Below are 18,588 nucleotides of genomic sequence, written 5' to 3' on the forward strand. Positions count from 1 at the left end.
TCTTAATGCTACAAAGTGTAGGCTTTGATAGATTTTAGACTAGCCATTGAATTAAATTCATCCATCTATCCATGCCACAGACAGCCCCTAGGATGTGGCTAGCACTCTGCTAGAAACAAATCCAATTAAGATCCCAGTCCATGTTAGCAAAGGCACATAGGCTAGTCAGAGAGACACACATGAGCAGAGACTGAGAAGGCAGTGTGGCATTTAATACATGGTAAAGAGATATACAGGGCTATGGAAAACACAGATCGATCGGAAGGCACAGGAGATGACAGAACAGGGTAGAAAAAGCTTCCGGAATACCATTTTAATCTAGCATCTGAACAGGATGTTATCAGGTCTGGTTTCTTTCTCTATAAATCCCATCGATAATGAGTGTTTTATTTTTTGCATTTTTATTTGGCTAATCCTCAAGGCTGTGAATCTCAGAGCTAGGTACTAGTATTAGAACTAAGTGGACTAGACTCAGGGCTTGCATATTTCTACGAAAATGAGGAAGCCCCTTAATGAGTGGGAGCGATGACCTGGAACATCATTAGAGTGGAGTGAAAATCCCTAGCAGCCTCAGGGATGTTTGCAGCTCACGGCTGGAATGGGAGATATTTAGGTGTCTGTGACATCAACAAATAAATGTCACTGCCACAGTAGGGTACATGAAGGTGATATTGTGTTCCCCAGTCTCAGAATAGAAGGTTCCTACAGTCACTTCCGTACCTGTGGTAGATTCATGAGAAAAAGAGTCAGGATGTGTGTCCTAGGAAAAGCCTTATGGTCACAGCTTGGAAATCTTTTCTTATCAGAGACAAAATCTGCCTGCCTTGGGTCAGGCTGCTATTTACTAAGAGAGACAAAACTAAACTTCAGGAGACAGAACATCCAGAAGAAACCAGTTCACAGAGGATGTATTGAAGACCAGTCTCTGAGATTTGTATCCATGGTCCTTGGATCTACTGATTCTGCTTCCAGCTACCTTTTCAGCCTCCCCGAGTTGAAAAGCTGACCGCTCTGCCTGGAAGGGTGAAATGCAGGGGGATTTTCTGATGCAAGAAGCCCCAGATACAACAATTTTCTCTCCTGCAAATGTTTTGGCTTAATCAGACCCTTAGCCAGGTTTAGAAAACCTGGTTTCTCTCAGGACATAGCTGATTTACTGGGCATGACAGATGGCAGGGTATAGATTTGTTTCCTAGTGAATAACAATTGCTCACCTTCTATACAAGTCTTTTCTCTACTAGATTTAATAGTTACACCCTCTGTCTCTCTGTCTCCATCCTCCCTCCCTCCCTTCCTCCTCCTCCTCCTCCTCCTCCTCCTCCTCCTCCTCCTCCTCCTCCTCCTTCTTCTCTCTCTCTCTCTCTCTCTCTCTCTCTCTCTCTCTCTCTCTCTCTCTCTCTCTCTCTCTCTCTCTCTCTCTCTGACAGTTTGTCTGTATAGCCCTAACTATCCTGTAACTCTGTATGTAGACCAGGTTGATCTCTAACTCAGAGATCCACATGCTTCTGCCTCCTGAGTGCTGAGATTAAAGGTGAATGCCACCATATCTGGCTCACCTTCCTCTGTAAAAACAGAGAGAGTGGGGAAACTTACCTCTGAATCTTACCGTGAGCATTAAATGCAGTATAGGGAAATTATTTGGAAAAGAGCATTAAATGAGATATTTTGAACACAGAGGAATACAACAATACATAGATATCAATCGATATACACATAACTAAACACTCCTTCAAAATGCTTGTTAAATTTCATTAAAACTCAGTGCTCAAAAAAATTCACCCTTGCACTGTTTCAACTACTGTAATCCCCGAAACGCATAACATTTTCCCCAAACAACCCTTTAGGAAATACCACTTTATAAAAGGACTTTTCCAAAGCCCAAACTAACTTTTGCTTTACTTTTTAACTTTTACACAAACTGTTCCTTTCACTTTTTAGATGGTTTGTTTGCTTGCTTGATGATTCTTTTAAAATCAACATATTTCCAGGCTGGATCTCTAGAGGACTTGGGTTACCGTCACCCACAGAGCGGCTCCCAACTATAACTACAATTCCAGGGGCTTCAACTCCCTCTTATGACCTCTGCGGGCACTGCGTGTTCGCGGTGGGCTTGCACACAAGCAGGCAAAACACAAACACATAAAAATTTAAAAATATATGTAAAAATCAGCATAGTTCAGTGGCAGAGTGTTTGTTCAGCATGCAGGAGGTGCCCCAGCTCAGGAAAACTCACCGCTAATGAAATGAAAAGAACATGTTCACTAATCCCTGATCGGACCTCGGGTTAAAGTTAAGGTCAGCCTGACCTTCGGGCATACACGACGCTACTTAGGGGGACCATTACGAACCTGCATTGTTCTGCTTCTGTAACCCCAAGGCTTTCTGCTCCCCGATCAAGCCGAGAAGCCATGGCAATACACCTTTGCCCTATTTTTGTTAAAAGTTCATATCCTGTCATGCTTGCCAACAGTCGCCACGTCAACGGAAAGCACCGCCGCACCTGTGGTTTTTCCTGTATAACCGGTCTTTACCGGGTCAATAAGAACTTCAAATTCATAAAGAGCTCGTCCTGGTCTCCTTTTGGGTAAAAAACAGCCCGGCTACAGCACTACCACTATTACAACAACAATTTATTCTCAAGACTGGAGAGATTTTGTGAGACGATCTTCAAGACAGCAAAGAAATTAAAGAGCGGGGTTTAAGAGCCTTTCACTGTACTTTTTTTTTTTTTTTTTTTTTTTTTTTTGCAGCACCGCTTGTCACTGCAAGACACTTGCATAGCTGTCTCTCCTTGCGGGAAGCAGAGGAGTTGGGCGATATTCGCTATACTGGAAGCCCGGACGGCCCGGGGCTTCAGGGGAGAGTCGGAATGATGCTGGTTTCCTAAAGGACCTGGCAGGATATGGATTTTCAGAAGAAAGCGTACACTCCAGAGCAGAGGGCGGGAAGAAAGTGATAAGAAGCAAACGTAGTCCTAAAAATGCGTGCACTGTCGCGGACCTTTGGGACCCTGTCTGTCTATCGGCTGACATTTTAGAGAAAGGAGCGGGTGTCTTGGACGTTCGTTTAATGTAAAAGCTCCTGGACTAGGAGCGGTAACCCAGACTCAAGGCTTGAGAACCACCTGCAGCTCCCGTAGCCTCAGTCTCACGACCTGACGCCCAAACCACCTGGGACGGCGCAATTGGCGGCCTCTCTAGACCACGTCGCCGAACTCTATGGTCGCGGTGCACGCGCAAAACCCTTCCCGTCGCACAAAGGCCATGAAAGGAGGGCGCTGCGCCTGCGTTCTGCGTCTCCCTGGCGGGAACGCCCTCACCTCCTGCGCCTGGTGCAGCGCTACGCCTGCGCCCTGAGGACTCGCGGGACTTTTATCACGCTGGCGGCGGCGGTGACGTGATGGCTGGAGGAGGAGGAGGGCGTGAAGGAGCGACGGAAGCCGAGAGGGACCTGGGGCGGAAGGGGACCCGGGCCAGGCTTGTGTTCGGTGCCTTGGCGGGGCTGGGGTTCCGATGTGGTCCCCGGGGCGGGAGGCCCAGGCCCCGACCGGGGGAGACCCGGCGGGCCTCCTGCCGCCCGAGTGGGAGGAGGATGAGGAGCGCATGTCTTTCCTGTTCTCCGCCTTCAAGAGGAGCCGCGAGGTGAACAGCACCGACTGGGACAGCAAGATGGGCTTCTGGGCGCCGTTGGTGCTGAGCCACAGCCGCCGCCAAGGGGTGGTGCGCCTGCGTCTGCGGGACTTGCAGGAGGCCTTCCAGCGCAAGGGCAGTGTCCCCCTGGGGCTGGCCACCGTGCTGCAGGACCTGCTGCGGTGAGGACCGGGTTAGCCGAGCGAGCGGGCCGAGCGGGGGGCGGCGCCCCGGGGCTGACTTCAGACCTGCCCTTTGACAGCCCAGCCTCGGCGGCCAGGGTTTGTTCAATGGGTGGAGGAGGAGGACGGGGAGGCGGCTGGAGAGAAAGAGAGAGAGAGAAAGAGGGGTCGGGGTGGTTGGAGTGACTGGGAGAGTCGGAATGGTCCAGACGAGAACCACCCCGGCCGAGGGGTCAGCGGCACACTTGGACTGGCATCCCGTTATGCGGTTATTTCAACAGGAACCTCTAGATTTGAATGAGCGGTAGAGCAGATCTCCGAGATGGGTACTTTGAACTAAGAACAGAGCTAAGGAAGGCGTGCTCCTGGGGTTATAGACATCTTGACAAGGGAACTCGGGCACAAGTCATACAACTAGCATGTCCGGGACCGAGACTGTTTGGATCAAGGACAGCAGAGTTTAACTGGGTATCTGGGGCCCCTGGAAGGGCCTTAGGTGAGAAGCGTGTGTGACAGGTACAGTGTTCAGGTCGTGCTTGAAGAGGTGACATGTCTAATAGATGAATAGTACTTCGTAGTTTCAGATACTGTCATACTCCAGTCTCTGGCCTTTTCAATAATCAAGGCAAAATAACAAAGTTCTCCTCATTAAAAATAAGAAACAGAGTGTCCGAGAGACCACGTAACCTATTCCCAGGTTACACGGCTAGAGTAATCCCAGGACTGGTCCCTGGTCTTTGGATTCTAAATCAGTTGTGTTTCATACTGCACGTATTATGCACGTATTAGCCCAGCCTAGCATTGTGTCTCTTTCAATGAATAAAGAGCAAGTCAAGGCTGTTGTGTTTAGCGTAATGTTTTCTCGGTACATGGTCACCCTTCTTTACTTCTGTTCCCAATACCTTTCATTGCCTGACTTTGGCCTAAGAAACCTTTCTGCAATTCTCTGAGAAAGTGTGCTGTGGAAAAAGTTTTACCAGATGCCTGAAGTGGAAAACAGTTAAGTCAGTGAGGGACGGAGGCACCGAGATGAGCCTCTTGATGCAGGACAGCCAGGGCCCATGTCCAAACCCTTTAGTACCCTGAAACCTCCTGTCCCGGCTGCTGATCCTTGAGGCTTCCTGGTACTTGTCCAGGTTTGCTGTCCACATATCCACAACTTTGCTTGAGGACCACACCGTTGTGCCCAGATCCTGGCTTTACCATTTTCTAAACTGTGGCCCTGCATAGGTAACATGCCATCTGTAAGCCTTTGACCAATTATCAAATGACAGTAACAGCATTGTGTGGGTTGAGGATCTTTATAGCCCTTTAACACAGTGATTACCCGTGGCAAGCAGTTAGTAGACTTGGCTGTTGTTGTTACCACTACCAGGAAACACATCTCACTTCCAGCCTAGCTTAGAGATTGCATAAGAGCCCCTCTATGTAGCTTTGCTCTCTTCCTGAGGGTCTGCCTATCGCACAGGATTTTCATTTGATTGTTCCCAGACCCATCGGTAGAAGAAAAACCTCAGCATGGGCCCAGGGAAGCCTTTTGTGCCTCTATTATCTTAGTGGGACACTTGGATTTTTGGAGCCAGACAAATTGGCTGTCATCTGGCCTTCTTTACTGTCTTAGACCCTCAGTCTCCTCCTTAGTTAACATACTGTTGATATCGTCTATTGTGCAGAGTGGTTAGGAGGCTGAACACCGAGTACAGGTGACCCTGCTCTGAGTAGCCGGTACAGAATAGATAGATAGATAGATAGATGATGATGATGATGATGATGATGATGATGGTGGTGGTGGTGATGTTGATAAAATGCCTCTGGGGGTAAAGGGGCAGGTATGGATTAGGACAGACCATTGCATTACATGTCTCTACATGCCTTTGTCTCTCTCTCTTTGCAGTCGAGGCGAGCTGCAGCGAGAATCAGACTTCATGGCCAGCGTGGACAGCAGCTGGATCTCCTGGGGGGTTGGAGTCTTCCTGCTGAAGCCCCTCAAGTGGACTCTCTCGAACATGCTCGGGGATAACAAAGTTCCAGCTGAGGAGGTGCTCGTGGCTGTGGAGCTGCTTAAGGTGGTTATGCAGAAGGCGGGGCCTGGGTGGCTTCAGGTGTGACAGGGTCACCACACACATTCTTAGGAAAATGCTGTCTCTGCCAAGTAACAGGACTAATGGCTGAGTCTACGTGATGTCTTCTGCCATGAACTTTTTAGGGTTATGTACTCGTTGGGTTATTTGTATATTTCAAGGGTAGGCTTTGTCTAGGAAATGTCAGTAACAGACAATTCCTGACAGTTGGGGGGATTAGTAATAAGCTATATTTAGTTTAGGGTGTACTCTGGTTTACTGGCAAGGAATTCTCAGAATTTAATTAATAAGTGACGTATTTATTGTTGAACTGGGGATTGAACCTAGGCTCTGTGTGCATTGGGCAAGCGCTCTGCTACTGAGCTCTAGCTCCGCCCTCCTTGCTAAGCTCCGGTTTCCTGCCCTCCGACCGCTCTTTTCCCTCCAGCTTACCAGGGACTTACTTCTCACTGTCCCGCTCTTCTGCCTGGATGAGGCCAGCAGGCGCCATCCCTTCCTACCCTGTTGCCCCGTCAGCTTCTTCACGTACTGCCTTTTCCTCCTAGCCCAGGCCACTTGTCATAGAGAAGCGAGCCTAGAGCTCCACAGGGCACAGTACTGGTTCTGTGCCACCTGCTGTTACTAAGCAGACACTTCATGTTTCATTTGGTGACGTCTGGTTTCAAACATATGATGAGTCCTGTTTTCTCAGAAGTAATGGGCTCCTATTGGTAATGAAGAAAAAGGTGTTTATAGGGAGGAACTTGTAGGGAAACACTGATTTTTCCCAAGGCTAGATGAAGAAATCAACCCAAAACAAAGCAAAACAAAACTTGCCCATGATTTTGCTATTAAAAAGAAAAGGATACAGAGAAGTAGTTTCCTTTCTGTTGACCCATACCTTCTTTGGCATAAGTCCCTTTCCCACTTCTATGCTTGTGTACATGTATGTCCAGATCTCTTTTGTTCCTTTAAGTTTTTATTGTATTTATTTATTGGCAGGGGTGGGTTGGGTTGGGGGCTTACCCTGTTGATGCAAGAGAGCACCTTGTAGGAGTAGTCCTCTCCTTCCACCAGGAGGGTCCCGGAGATTGAACTCAGGTCCTCAGGCTTGCCTCAACAGCCTTAACATGCTGAGCCATCTCACTGACCCAGATGATTTTTTTCTTCAGTACTGGGAACTGAACCTAGGGTTTTGTGCATGCTGGGCAAACACTCTATCACCCTCAGTCCCCTTTAAAAAAAATGTTAAACAAATTTTCGTTCTATAAATGTTGTCATGAAATTGCAACAACCTTTGTACCCAGTTACTCCTCCTCTCCACAGAAGGCTCCTCTTGACTTCATCTGGTGGTTGATTCCCTTGTGCGCCTGCCAGCCTTTTCCTCAGTCGTCGTCTTCAGCTGACTTCTCTGAAGTCATTGCTGAGGAACCCTGCCTCGAGCTTCCTGTCAGAATTCGTTAAAAATGATAAGTTGTGATTCTAGAGTTTCGAATGCACCACCTCCCATGTTACCTCCAACCCTGCTTCCCATGTCGTCTGTTACACCAGCTCCCGGGTCCTACTCGTTTTCCTTAAGGACTTCTGCCGTTGTTAACAGAGGCTCCCTAGCACTACTCAGTAAAGTGGCTTTCTGCACCTTCATTGGATCCAAGCTTCCTTTTTCTGTCGTGTTCACAGAATCTCCAAGTGTAGCACCATAGCCAAAAGCATAGCATCATAGATCCAAAGTTCTAAGGAACTTTGCAGGGTTTTCGCAACTGTTACAAATTCTTCCTTGTTTGGGTTCTTGATAAAGTCATTGCAGGGATTTTGAGTGTTCTAATTTCTATGCAGTATTTTTAGTCTTCATCAGCACCTTACAGTCAGCAGCTGGAATGCTCCAAAGCAGAGCACAGCATCTCCCAGGCTCCAAACTGCCTTCTCCAGCAGCTGCTCTTGTGGCGCTGAGGGCATCTCTCACTGTTCTTTCAGTCATCTCAATACCCCATGTCCACCCCCCAACGCAGTCAGCTGTCTGAAAGCCCTGCCAGTCACTCATCTGGTTTTGCCTTTAGATTCCTGAGTTGTGAAGCCTAAAGGCTCAGTGATTTCTTGAATTTTTTCCAATGAGCTTTGTTACCTTCTCCTTTCAAAAGCGTAGTAATATTTTCGGTGTCAGTAATATTTTCGGTGTCAGTAACCTCTCCAGATATTCTTTTATAGAAAGATTTCTTATTCATGTTTGTGTATGTGTGAATGCAGGTGTGTGTATGCCACAGCACATGTGGCAGTCAGGAGGCCAACTTTTCAGGAGTCAGCTCTCTGCTTTCACCTTGTTTCTCTTGTTTCTGCTGCTACACTGTGTACACAAATGAGCTTCTAGGTGATTGTGCTCTCTCTATACACACACACACACACACACAGTTTTCACATAGGTGCTGGGATTACAGATAAGCACTATTGCATCTTTCCCTTTGTAAGTCCTAAGGGTGAACACCTTCAAGATTTGGGGTCAGCTCCTCTTCTTTAATAAACATGGCACTCAGTAGCTAAATCTCTTAAAGCTGATCCTTTCTGTTGTTACCAAAAGCCAGAACTATGCCTGCTACAACCCGGGGACCAGCTTTTGGCTGTTTAAAGCCCCTTCATAGCATCTTCAGTGATTGTGCCGTGAGTCTCTGGTAAACAGAGGTACAGTGGGCTGATGCTAAACATTTTCTTTTCACTCAGTAGATCATAGGTGTTCTGAAATTCACATTTTGACCTCCTGATGTGTTAGTAAAGTATAGAGAATATATCTTTGATCAAACTGGATGCCTTTGACAATTTCCAGTTCATGTTCAGTTTTCTCCATCCTGTACTGGGATGATGCCCTTTCTTCCAGCCTTTATTCATTGCATCAAAAATGCTGCTGCCAGTTTATCTCCATTTTCAGAAACTGGCAACCTGAGCAGTTTCTTCAGGGTTGCCACGGATTTAGACTTCTTAAGATGTGCAATTACACTATCAACACCTCCCCTGGTTTCCATGGATTAGCACCTTTGCTGGATCTCCAAGCATACTTTGGCAGGAGAGCATGCCATACCAGTCACAGTAGCATTGGTGGTGCTGGCCTGGCCACGGTTTGTCTCTCTCTCTCTCTCTCTCTCTCTCTCTCTCTCTCTCTCTCTCTCTCTCTCTCTCTCACACACACACACACACACACACACACGCACACACACACACACACGGGAGCAGGCATCTGGGATCAGTTAGCTCTAATACTTTCACTTTGAGTTTGGGCTTTGTAACAGTCACATTACCCTTTGTTCTTTGGGTCTCTAACTGTCCCGTCATCAGCGTTCTTCACTTTGGACACATTGTAATGACTTGGGCGTAAATGTCTTGTATCTTGAGCACTTAGGCTCAGGCAACTGTACCAAATTCCGTATCTCTGGCACAAGCCCAAGTGAGATGAAGAGCAGGTGCCCTAGATGCTGGGCTTATCTGGGGAAGGTCTATGGGAAGGTGAAGCATTTTTGGGGTGTGTGTGTGTGTATACATGCTCGCGCACGCGCTATGTACACAGTGTGGCAGGCCGTCAGAGGTAAAAGGGACAAACACATTTTTCTTATTAACCCTGCTGCTCTTACTTTCAATTTTCTTTTTTTAATATTGTATAATGTACAAAGTTTTCTTTGTTATTGATGTGTGTGTGTATGTATGTGTGTGTAGATATATATCTAGTGTGTGTAAATATGTATCTATTGATGTGTGTACGTGTGTGTACATGTGTGTGTGTGTGTGTGTGTGTGTGTGTGTGTGTGTGTGTGTGTATGTGTAGATATGTATCTGTCATGGTGCATGTGTGGAGGTCAGAGGACAACTTTGGAGAGTTGATTCTCTCCCTGCACCTTGTTTGAAGGAGGATTCTTTGGTTTCTGCCCTACTGTGAACTCCAGGCTGCAGTTCTCCTGGAACTGTGTGTTCTGTGAACGTGGTCACGTACCTACTCAATATTGGAGTGCTGGGATCAGGGATCGTAGATGCACACCCTCAGATCTGGCTTCTTCTCAGGTTCCTGATGTCAAGCTCAGGTCATCAGGCTTGCATTCAACCACTGAGTCATCTCTCTAGAGATTGTATTTTCTTGTTAGCATTTACTACTAGCTGAAATCCCTGCATGTTTCCTTGTTCATTGTCTGACTGTCCTATTAAAAGGGATTCCACGAACTTCAGGACCTTGACAGGTGTCTAGTAATAAATATTTGTTGAATTATGAATATACACATATATGTACACACATTCATTACATTGTTTTTCTAGATATAAAATGGCTCCATAGCATGTTTTTCTTTCTGCTTTATTATGTTGGGACTATCCTTCTGGGTCCTATACAACGTAAATCTAGTTTATCCTTTTTTGACCGCTGTACAGTGATCTGTACATCTGCCACTGTTTATGCCCTGGTTGCCCCACAAGTGGACTTGAAGTTATTACAGTTTCTTTTGTTTTCTATCTTTGTTAAGCTTGTGCACACACATCTGTGTAGTTTTGTTCCTTCTACATTTTTAGGGGCTGGGGACACAGCTCAGTTGGTTAAATGTGGACCTGAGTTTGGATCCCTAGCACCCACATAAAAAGCCATGTGCAGAGGCTAATACGTGTAATCCCAGTGCTGGGAAGCAGAGGTGGGAGGGTCCCTGTGGCTTGCTGGCCAGCCAGTCTAGCTGAATTATACACCTGTCTTGAAAATACAGGGTAGAGAGTGATTGTGGAATATGCCTGAATTTACCTCTGGGCTCCACATGCACCCCACACACATACTTACATACATGTGCACACACAAGTGAACACACATAATCGTACACACATACAAAATAATTACCTGATTTTTTGTGGTGTTGAGACCACAGATTTTCACAATGTAGTCTTCGCTGGTCTCAGTTTGTGGCAATCCTGCCTCAGTCTCTCAAGCGCTAGAATCACAGGCATGAGCCCCTTGCAACATCGTTTACTTTTCAGGACCTTGTACTAATTTTACTTTGATCAAGAGTGTCTTAAGGGGGCTGGAGAAATGGCTCGGTGGTTAAGAGCACTGTCTGCTCTTCTAGAGGACCCAGGTTTAGTTCCCAGCACCCCCATGGCAGCTCACAACTGTCTGTAACTCCAGCTCCAGGGGATTTAACACCCTCACATAGGCTACTTGCAGGCAAAACACCAATCCACATAAAATAAAAATAAATCATTTTTTAAAAAAGTGTCTTAGGAAGATAACTCCCGCATCCTTGTCAACAATGGATGATGCCAGCCTTTTAAACTACTTTCTATCTGTATGTCTAGCACTTTTAAAATTTATCTTTGTATTGCTGGAGATCAAACCCTGAGCCTTGGGCATGCTTGGCAAGCATCCTACCCCTTTGTTATTCCCGGTCTCTTTACCTGTCTTGTCATCATTTACATAGGCCCTTGTGCAAATTGCCTCTTGCTATATTTTGCCTGTTTTTATACTGTATTGCCTATCTTTCTTATTAATTTGTAAGAGTTCTTTATGTTTTGGGGTAAATACTTATGCACTTGGCATCAAAGATGTAAAATTCTGTGTGTTATGTATGTATGTTAGGTGTGCACACATGTGGAGGCCAGAGGAGGACGTCGGGTGTCCTGCTTTATCACCCTCTGCCTTATTCCCTTGAGACAGGGTCTCTCACTGAACCTGGAGCTAGGCTGGTGGCCAGCAAGCCAAGTGAGCCTCCTGTCTCTGCCCTAAGCAGTGCTGGGGTTACAGATGTTCGCCATGGACTGCTTTCTCAGTGAGTGCTAGGGGTCAGACTCAGCTCCTCCTGCTTGAGCAGCAGATGCTCTTGCCCACTGAGCCATCTCCCCAACCCCAAAGATAGAAATATTGCTCCCTAGATTGTTTGCGTAATTTTTATTTGTGATGTCCTTAAACAAACAAACACCATTCATTTGTGTGTGCCTGAATCCGTGTGCATTGAGTAGGGATGTGCTCATTATGGGACACATGGACGTCAGAGGACAGGAGTCACTTCTTCCTCCACCATATGGTCCTGGGGGTGAACTCCTGTGGGCAGACATGGCAGCAAGTGCCTTTACCTGCCGAGACACCTCACCAACCATCATGGTGTCTTTCACAGAAGTTTTCATATTTCTGCAGTGAGAACATCCAGTTTCCTTTGGAGTACTAATTGTTGGTCTTGCTGGGGAAGACATCTTATGCCTCAAACAGAACCAAATATTGATTCTTTCTCTTTGGTACTGGGGATTGAACTTGGGGCCTTGTGTGTACTAAGCAAGTGCTGTATCAATGTACTATAACCCTAGCTTCTCTTTTGTTTTACTCTGTGCTTTTATTTTTTCATTATAATTTCAGTTCTTTTTAAAATTTATTTTATTGATTATATTTATTTTATTTATTATATATAGTGTTCTGTCTGCATGTTTGCCTGTATGCCAGAAGAGGGTGTCAGATCTCATTACAGATGGTTGTGAGCCACCATGTGGTTGCTGGGAATTGAACTCAGGACTTCTGGAAGAGCAGCCTGTGCTCTTAACCTCTGAGCCATCTCTCCAGCCCCAAATTTCAGTTCTTGAGGATTTATGTACATGTGGTGAAGGAAAGCCCTTTTTCCCTAGCCTCTTTACTAATGCTGTGTACTGAGTCTTGTGTATGTCTGCCACACTGCTCTTGGGAATTGTCGATGTGAATGGTGGGACCTGGGAGAGGCAGTCAGGTCTAACGGGAACTGTAGTCTCTGTCTTGCTAGACTCTTGTGTGCTGTCGTGGACATGGTTGACTGCTTGCTTCGTATATTGGTCTCTTCCCCTGGATTTGTTCACAGAGAGCTGTGGGTTCTCTTTGGTACCCCCAGACAGTCCTGTGGGTCTCTTGTGGGTCACCTCACTGTTTCAACATTGGCCTTCCTTCGGTCTGCCACTTTTCCCTGAGTCTCCCTGTGTTCTCTCACTCACACGTGCGATCTTGACTGCCCTCTGTGTGCTGGGGACTTGAGGGCTCTCCTTGCTCGTCTGCAGTCTCCTTTGAACTTGCGGCTTGCACATCTAATCGCCTAGCTTGTCCAAAGTGGAACGTTTGGTGTTTGAGACAGGCTTCTCCTGTGTTCTTCTATGAGTCACCTCAGCCATAGCCAAGTCCCTTTCTCTGTCAGTCCTTGTTCAGATACCCTGGGCTGCTACTTTTGTCCTCTAAGTTTTGCTGGGATCTAGCCCATCTCTCTGTTTCCTACACGCTCTCCTCTTCAGAGAGGCAGTGATGTCTCTTCTTGCATTAATGGCCTCCCTGCCTCTAATGCTCATCTGCAGTCCTTTGCCGGCTGTTTGCTGGCTCTATGTCAGCCTAGCCATGGCAGTTCCTCCAGTGACTGCCCGTCCTCTGCAGAACAAAGAACAGGAGGTGAGATGTTCACACACACGCACGCGCGCACGCACGCATGCGCACGCACGCACTGCACGCACGCACGTGAACTCACGCTTCTGTGTCAACATTGCCTGTTCTGTGACACCTCTCTCTACTTCTTTCACTTAGTAATGTTTCACCCTTCAACACTGTGATCAACGGGCTTTTGTTTTGCTTCTAAACCCCTCTGGGTTCCGGTGTCTGAGGGAGAGTGGCATTGTTCTTTGGCACTCACTTGTCTCTTAGTCTTCTCCCTGGTGCAGCCTGCCTGCCCCTGCTGTCCGTCCACCACGTGTTTCCTCCTGACTCTGCAGGCACACTAACGTTCACACACTAACGTTCACACACTAACGTTCACACCTGCGCTTTTGCACAAACGGAGAAGCCAGGACGGAAAAGGGGTTTAGCACCATCTACTCCGTTCGTGTGCAAGAAGCTGAGGATCTGTGAGACTGACAGTTGCAGGGTCGTGGGCTAAGTTGGACGTGAGGTTTGGATCTAGATCATGGCCAGTTCCACTCCACCCGTCTGCCTTATTCCTCCTGTGAGGAGCCTCAGGCCAGGTGGATGCAGAAATGCACAGCCAGGTGGACATGCCAACATGGAGCCGGCACTTTGTACATCTTGTTTCAAAGATCTTGGCCATGGTGCTGGGGTACAGATATGTGCTGGCTTTTACCTAGGGGCTGGGCATCCACACTCAAGTCTTCATACTTGCCCAGGAGACACTTTACCAACTGAGCCATCTCCATAGGCTGCTTTTGAAAGCTGCCACCGAGTGCTGGGTGGGTACTCCCCAGGCCTTTCCTTGTGGGCTCCTGGCTCTGACGCTCAGGGTCAAGGCTCGTGTGTCCTGAGGTGGTAACCAAGACTTTGAATCTCTTTGCCCTCCCTGCAGGAAAAGGCTGAGGAGGTTTATCGCCTGTACCAGAACTCGCCCCTCTCCTCCCACCCTGTGGTGGCCCTGTCAGAGCTGAGTACTCTGTGTGCCAACTCCTGCCCGGACGAGAGGACCTTCTACCTGGTGCTGCTGCAGCTGCAGAAGGAGAAGAGAGTCACGGTCTTGGAGCAGAACGGAGAGAAGGTGTGGAAGCGTGCCTGTCTGGGTGTGTGCCGGCCTCTGTGTGTGTGTGTGGAAGCGTGCATGCGTGCATGCGTGCATGCGTGCATGGACTCCCAAGGACTTCATCTGCACTCACATGCCCACCCCAGGCCTGCTTGTGAATTTCTGAGCGTGTGTGGTAGGGACAGCAGTAATTTGTCCCTTTCCTCCAGATTGTGAAGTTTGCCAGGGGACCACATGCCAAAGTGTCTCCTGTCAACGATGTGGATGTTGGGGTCTACCAGCTGATGCAGAGTGAGCAGCTTCTCTCTCGAAAGGTTGAGTCTTTATCCCAAGAATCTGAGAGGTAATCTTTCCTGCCTGGCTGCACTGGAGCCCCAGCATGATTGGGGCTCTTCAAAAGAGAAAAAAAAACAAGGCTAGGAATATGTCTCCATCTGTAGAGTGCTTCTCTAGCATGCATGAGGCCATGAGTTTGCCCCCAGCACTGCAAGAAAAGTTATGTACTAATTACACACATACTAGGTACTCCATGTAGAAAACAGAAAATAAAGGAGAAAAATGACTATTGTCCCTCCCGTGATTACAGCTGTTAATGTCTTATTTATGTTCTTCTGAAGCTGGTGTTGTCCACAAGTGGGGAGACAGTAAGGTGGATCTGTGCCTTCACAGGCTTTTGTAAGGATCTCTTGCTCTTCCTTGAGATGCTTCTACAGGGATCCTTGGAGGACACTTCTGTGAATTAAAGTTCTTCACTCTGTCTCTCAGAGAAATAGAGGAGTGTTGGGAGGCTCAGAGGTTTGGCCAGGGTCTTTAATGTGTAGGAATCAGTCACATGTCTTGCAGTGGAAAGATGTGTATAATTGTCTCACCTTCCGGCCTGGATCCCCTTGCCTTGCCACATAGGATGCCCAAGCGTCTGTTGAGACTTGCTTCCAGAGAGTGGCATGGGTAGTTGGCCATCACTGTGACTGTGGGGTTTAGGGAATTGTTGGCCTTCAGGTTTGAAGCTACTTTCCCTAAGTGCTCTCAGACATTCTTTGAGACCCTGCCACAGCACACCCTTCTTCATCTGTCCTACATTCCACAGGTGCAAAGAGGAAGCCCGCCGAGCATGCCGAGCTGGAAAGAAGCAGTTGGTAGGTTCCCTTCCTCTGCAGCCTAGGAATGGCATCCTCAACTGTCAGGGACAGGGGCCCAGCAGTTCAGAGAGAGAGCGGCTTGATTGGGGGTCAGGGTGCATTTGCAGGTGTCTCAGGCACCACAGTTTAATTTATAGGGAGAAGACTGGGATGCTCTTGTTGTTTGAGCAGGGCTGCATGCTTTGCCCCTTGGCCTACCATGTCCCATCCTGATCTGTTTCCATACCCGCCAGGCACTGAGGTCCCTCAAGGCCAAGCAGAGGACAGAGAAACGCATTGAGGCCCTGCACGCCAAGCTGGACACTGTTCAAGGCATCCTGGATCGCATCTATGCCTCCCAGACAGACCAGATGGTAGCCACGCCCCTTGGTGCCCTGTGGTCCCAGGCGCCCACACTGCGTCTCCCTCCCCTGTGGCCTGCTGTTTCCTGAATCCTGGGTTCTTCCAGAGTGTGGTTGGGTTCCCTCCTCTCTTGGGAAGTTTAGCTTCTATGGGTATAAGGTGAATTGACCTTGGGTGGCCAAAGAAAGCCTGAAGCTAGCTTTGGAGCTGAAGTGCGGTTGTCTGTATTTTGGCAAGTGTTGCACAGGTAACTTGGTCTTCTCTTTAGGTTTTTAATGCTTACCAAGCTGGTGTGGGAGCCTTGAAACTCTCCATGAAGGACGTCACAGTGGAGAAGGCAGAGAGCCTTGTGGACCAGATCCAGGAGGTATGGGGGGCCTGGGAGGGCCCATGAGAAAGGAGTTGTAGAGAACATGGTTGACCTGGCTTTGTGCCTAAGAGGAACGAACCTTTCCTTCAGAGCTTTGTGTTTGTCCCTTTACAGCTGTGTGACACGCAGGATGAAGTTTCTCAGACTCTGGCTGGCGGGGTAACCAATGGTTTAGGTGAGTTGACAAGGACACGTCCCCCTCCTTTCTGAGAGACCTCACTTCCTGGGCCAGGACAGGTCATGAGCTTGGCCCTCTGTGGGACTCACCTGCTCGGGTGGTTGGAGGGAGTTAACGTTACCTCCCAGATAGCTGTTCTGAGGGTCCTTTGTACTCCAGCATCCACACTGACAAAGCGTCACACTGGCAGTCCTCTCTCAGGGCAAAGGGAAGCAGGACCTGATTCCTGGGGTCAGTGGACTAGACCCATCAGACAGCCAGCTCTGCCTGTAGAGAAAGGATATCTGCCTGAGGGTACCCTTTGCCTCCTGACTAATGTGACTGCCAACCCACAGAAGGGCTGCTGGGCTGTGTAGTTGAGCTGTGCTGGGCACACGGGTTCATCTCTTTCTTTCTGGGGTTGACATGCCATCTCCCTCCCAGATTTTGACAGTGAGGAACTGGAGAAGGAGTTGGACATCCTCCTTCAGGACACCACCAAAGAACCTTTGGACCTGCCCGACAACCCCCATGAGACGCTTTATACCAACAGTGTGCCTAAGCCTAGGATCTTAGATGCTGAACTTGAAGCTGAACTTGAGAAACTGTCCTTATCAGAAGGAGGTACGGAGCTGTTTCCCATAGATCCTGGACATGTGACTGGGTGACAGAGGAGCCAGGCACAGAACGGATAGATTCCTCCCAAGAACTCAGTGTGCCTGCATCCCAAAGCCCGGCAAGGGCGGGGTGGTGATGTACATGGAGACCCGGTTACTGAAGCTCTGGGATGCTGTGGTCATAGGACTCCCATTGAAGGCTGTCATTTGTTTTTGCAGGTTTGCAGGTCCCAAGCAGTAAATCTCCAAAAAGGCAATTGGAGCCGACTCTCTAAAGCCATTGCAGGAACTCAAGGGAAGGACCCTCGCTCGTGTAAGAGAGGGACGACAGCCTTGTGTGTGTACATAGTTATTTAATGAGAACCACTGAGAAGTTGTTAAGAGGAGGAAAGAACCACTCGGATGGATCTGGATGCTGCCACTCCTGACAGGACCGATACAGCTCCTGGAAGCCATGCTGTGAAGGTGTGCTCCCAGCGGCTGTCATGGACCTCCCTTCTCCTCTTTCTAGTGCCACAGTTTATACAGTCCTGTGTTTGACCGTCGTCTCTGATAGCCTGCAGATCTCGCCATTGGCTCCGTTAGGTTTGTCTTCACCCACCAGCTTCGTTCCGGCCAGTGAAGGTGAAAGGTTCGCAGCTTTGCCCACCAGAGCCAGCCCTGTCTTCCACTCCTGAGGTCTTTAAAACCAAGTTTGTTATCTGCAATGCCCTTCAGCTGCTCCCCTGCCCTCTGCTTTATTGGAATTAAGAATGAGAGTCAAACAAGTTTGACTCAGAGACCTAACAGCTGAGTGTCTGGAGAAACCTTGTCCACAAGATGTTTCTCTACATGCTTTGTCAAATTCTCTGGGTGTTCATGCTCTGAGTGGTTCAGGGTCATGGCAGTTGCGGGGTTGGCTTGTGTCATTGGGGGCCATAACCTCTTCCATCCTAGGCAGAAGCAGATCTGCTGATGGGTTTGGGGAAAGGGTTAATCTGTCCTTTGAACCTGAGCAGGAGAAACCCAGGTCAACCACAGGCCCCACGGTGTGAAAGAAGCTAAGTTTTGCTTTGGCCCCATCATAAATTACGTGTGTTTTCTGGAGCAAGCCACGTGGTGCCACATTCCCTGTTTCTTGAGCCTGACACTCGCTGCAGGCTCCCTGTTAGGATCTGGAAAGCAGTTTACCTGTATCCAGCACTCAGGGCAGGGGGCCTGAGCCAGGATGTGCAATAGGAGGAGGTGGCCCTGACCTGCTGCATCGGCTGTGTGCTGCCGCCACCGGCCCAGCTCTGCCCTGCTCTGCCCCGCACCTGCCTCCTGCAGGCGCACCTTCTTCCTGTGAACTGCAGGGCAGGCAGGAAAGGGTAGGTCCGCATGCTCGGATGGCAGCGTGGAGAGAAAAATGACAGCCACACTGCCAGTCTGCTGTCCAGGACGATGACTGCCTGGATCTCTTTGCACTGCCCCTCCTGCTTGAGGTAGCACAGAGCAGAGGGGAGGACTTTGCTTCCGGCCAGGAGCACGAATCACTGTTCAGCGAGTCTCTCCCACTCAGCTTTGGCGGACGGAAATATTGGGGGTGAAGAAAAACAATCACTATTTTTTCTTTTTTAATCTGGTAAATAATTAAAAGAGAAAAACA

At 48.4% G+C, this 18,588-nt stretch overlaps 1 protein-coding gene across 1 annotated transcript; it reads left to right on the forward strand.

Annotated features, from left to right (window-relative positions):
• The first annotated feature begins 2,804 nt into the window (after window positions 1–2,804).
• Window positions 2,805–18,588, forward strand: Chmp7 (charged multivesicular body protein 7). Its single transcript, XM_028883175.2, has 10 exons — window positions 2,805–3,811; window positions 5,706–5,877; window positions 14,169–14,354; window positions 14,546–14,679; window positions 15,424–15,472; window positions 15,709–15,828; window positions 16,086–16,184; window positions 16,302–16,362; window positions 16,789–16,968; window positions 17,181–18,588. Exons 1-10 carry the CDS (start codon window positions 3,513–3,515, stop codon window positions 17,234–17,236), a joined length of 1,356 nt encoding a protein of 451 aa, XP_028739008.1. The 5' UTR covers window positions 2,805–3,512; the 3' UTR covers window positions 17,237–18,588.

Source organism: Peromyscus leucopus, chromosome 9, assembly GCF_004664715.2.
Source record: "Peromyscus leucopus breed LL Stock chromosome 9, UCI_PerLeu_2.1, whole genome shotgun sequence".
Lineage (NCBI taxonomy): Eukaryota > Metazoa > Chordata > Mammalia > Rodentia > Cricetidae > Peromyscus > Peromyscus leucopus.

Coding starts and splice junctions, on each gene's coding strand:
- Chmp7 (XM_028883175.2), top strand. CDS start 3,513: ATGTGGTCCCCGGGGCGGGAGGCCCAGGCCCCGACCGGGGGAGACCCG. Junction 5,878..14,168: donor TGGCTGTGGAGCTGCTTAAG/GTGGTTATGCAG, acceptor CCCTCCCTGCAG/GAAAAGGCTGAGGAGGTTTA. Junction 14,355..14,545: donor TGGAGCAGAACGGAGAGAAG/GTGTGGAAGCGT, acceptor CCTTTCCTCCAG/ATTGTGAAGTTTGCCAGGGG.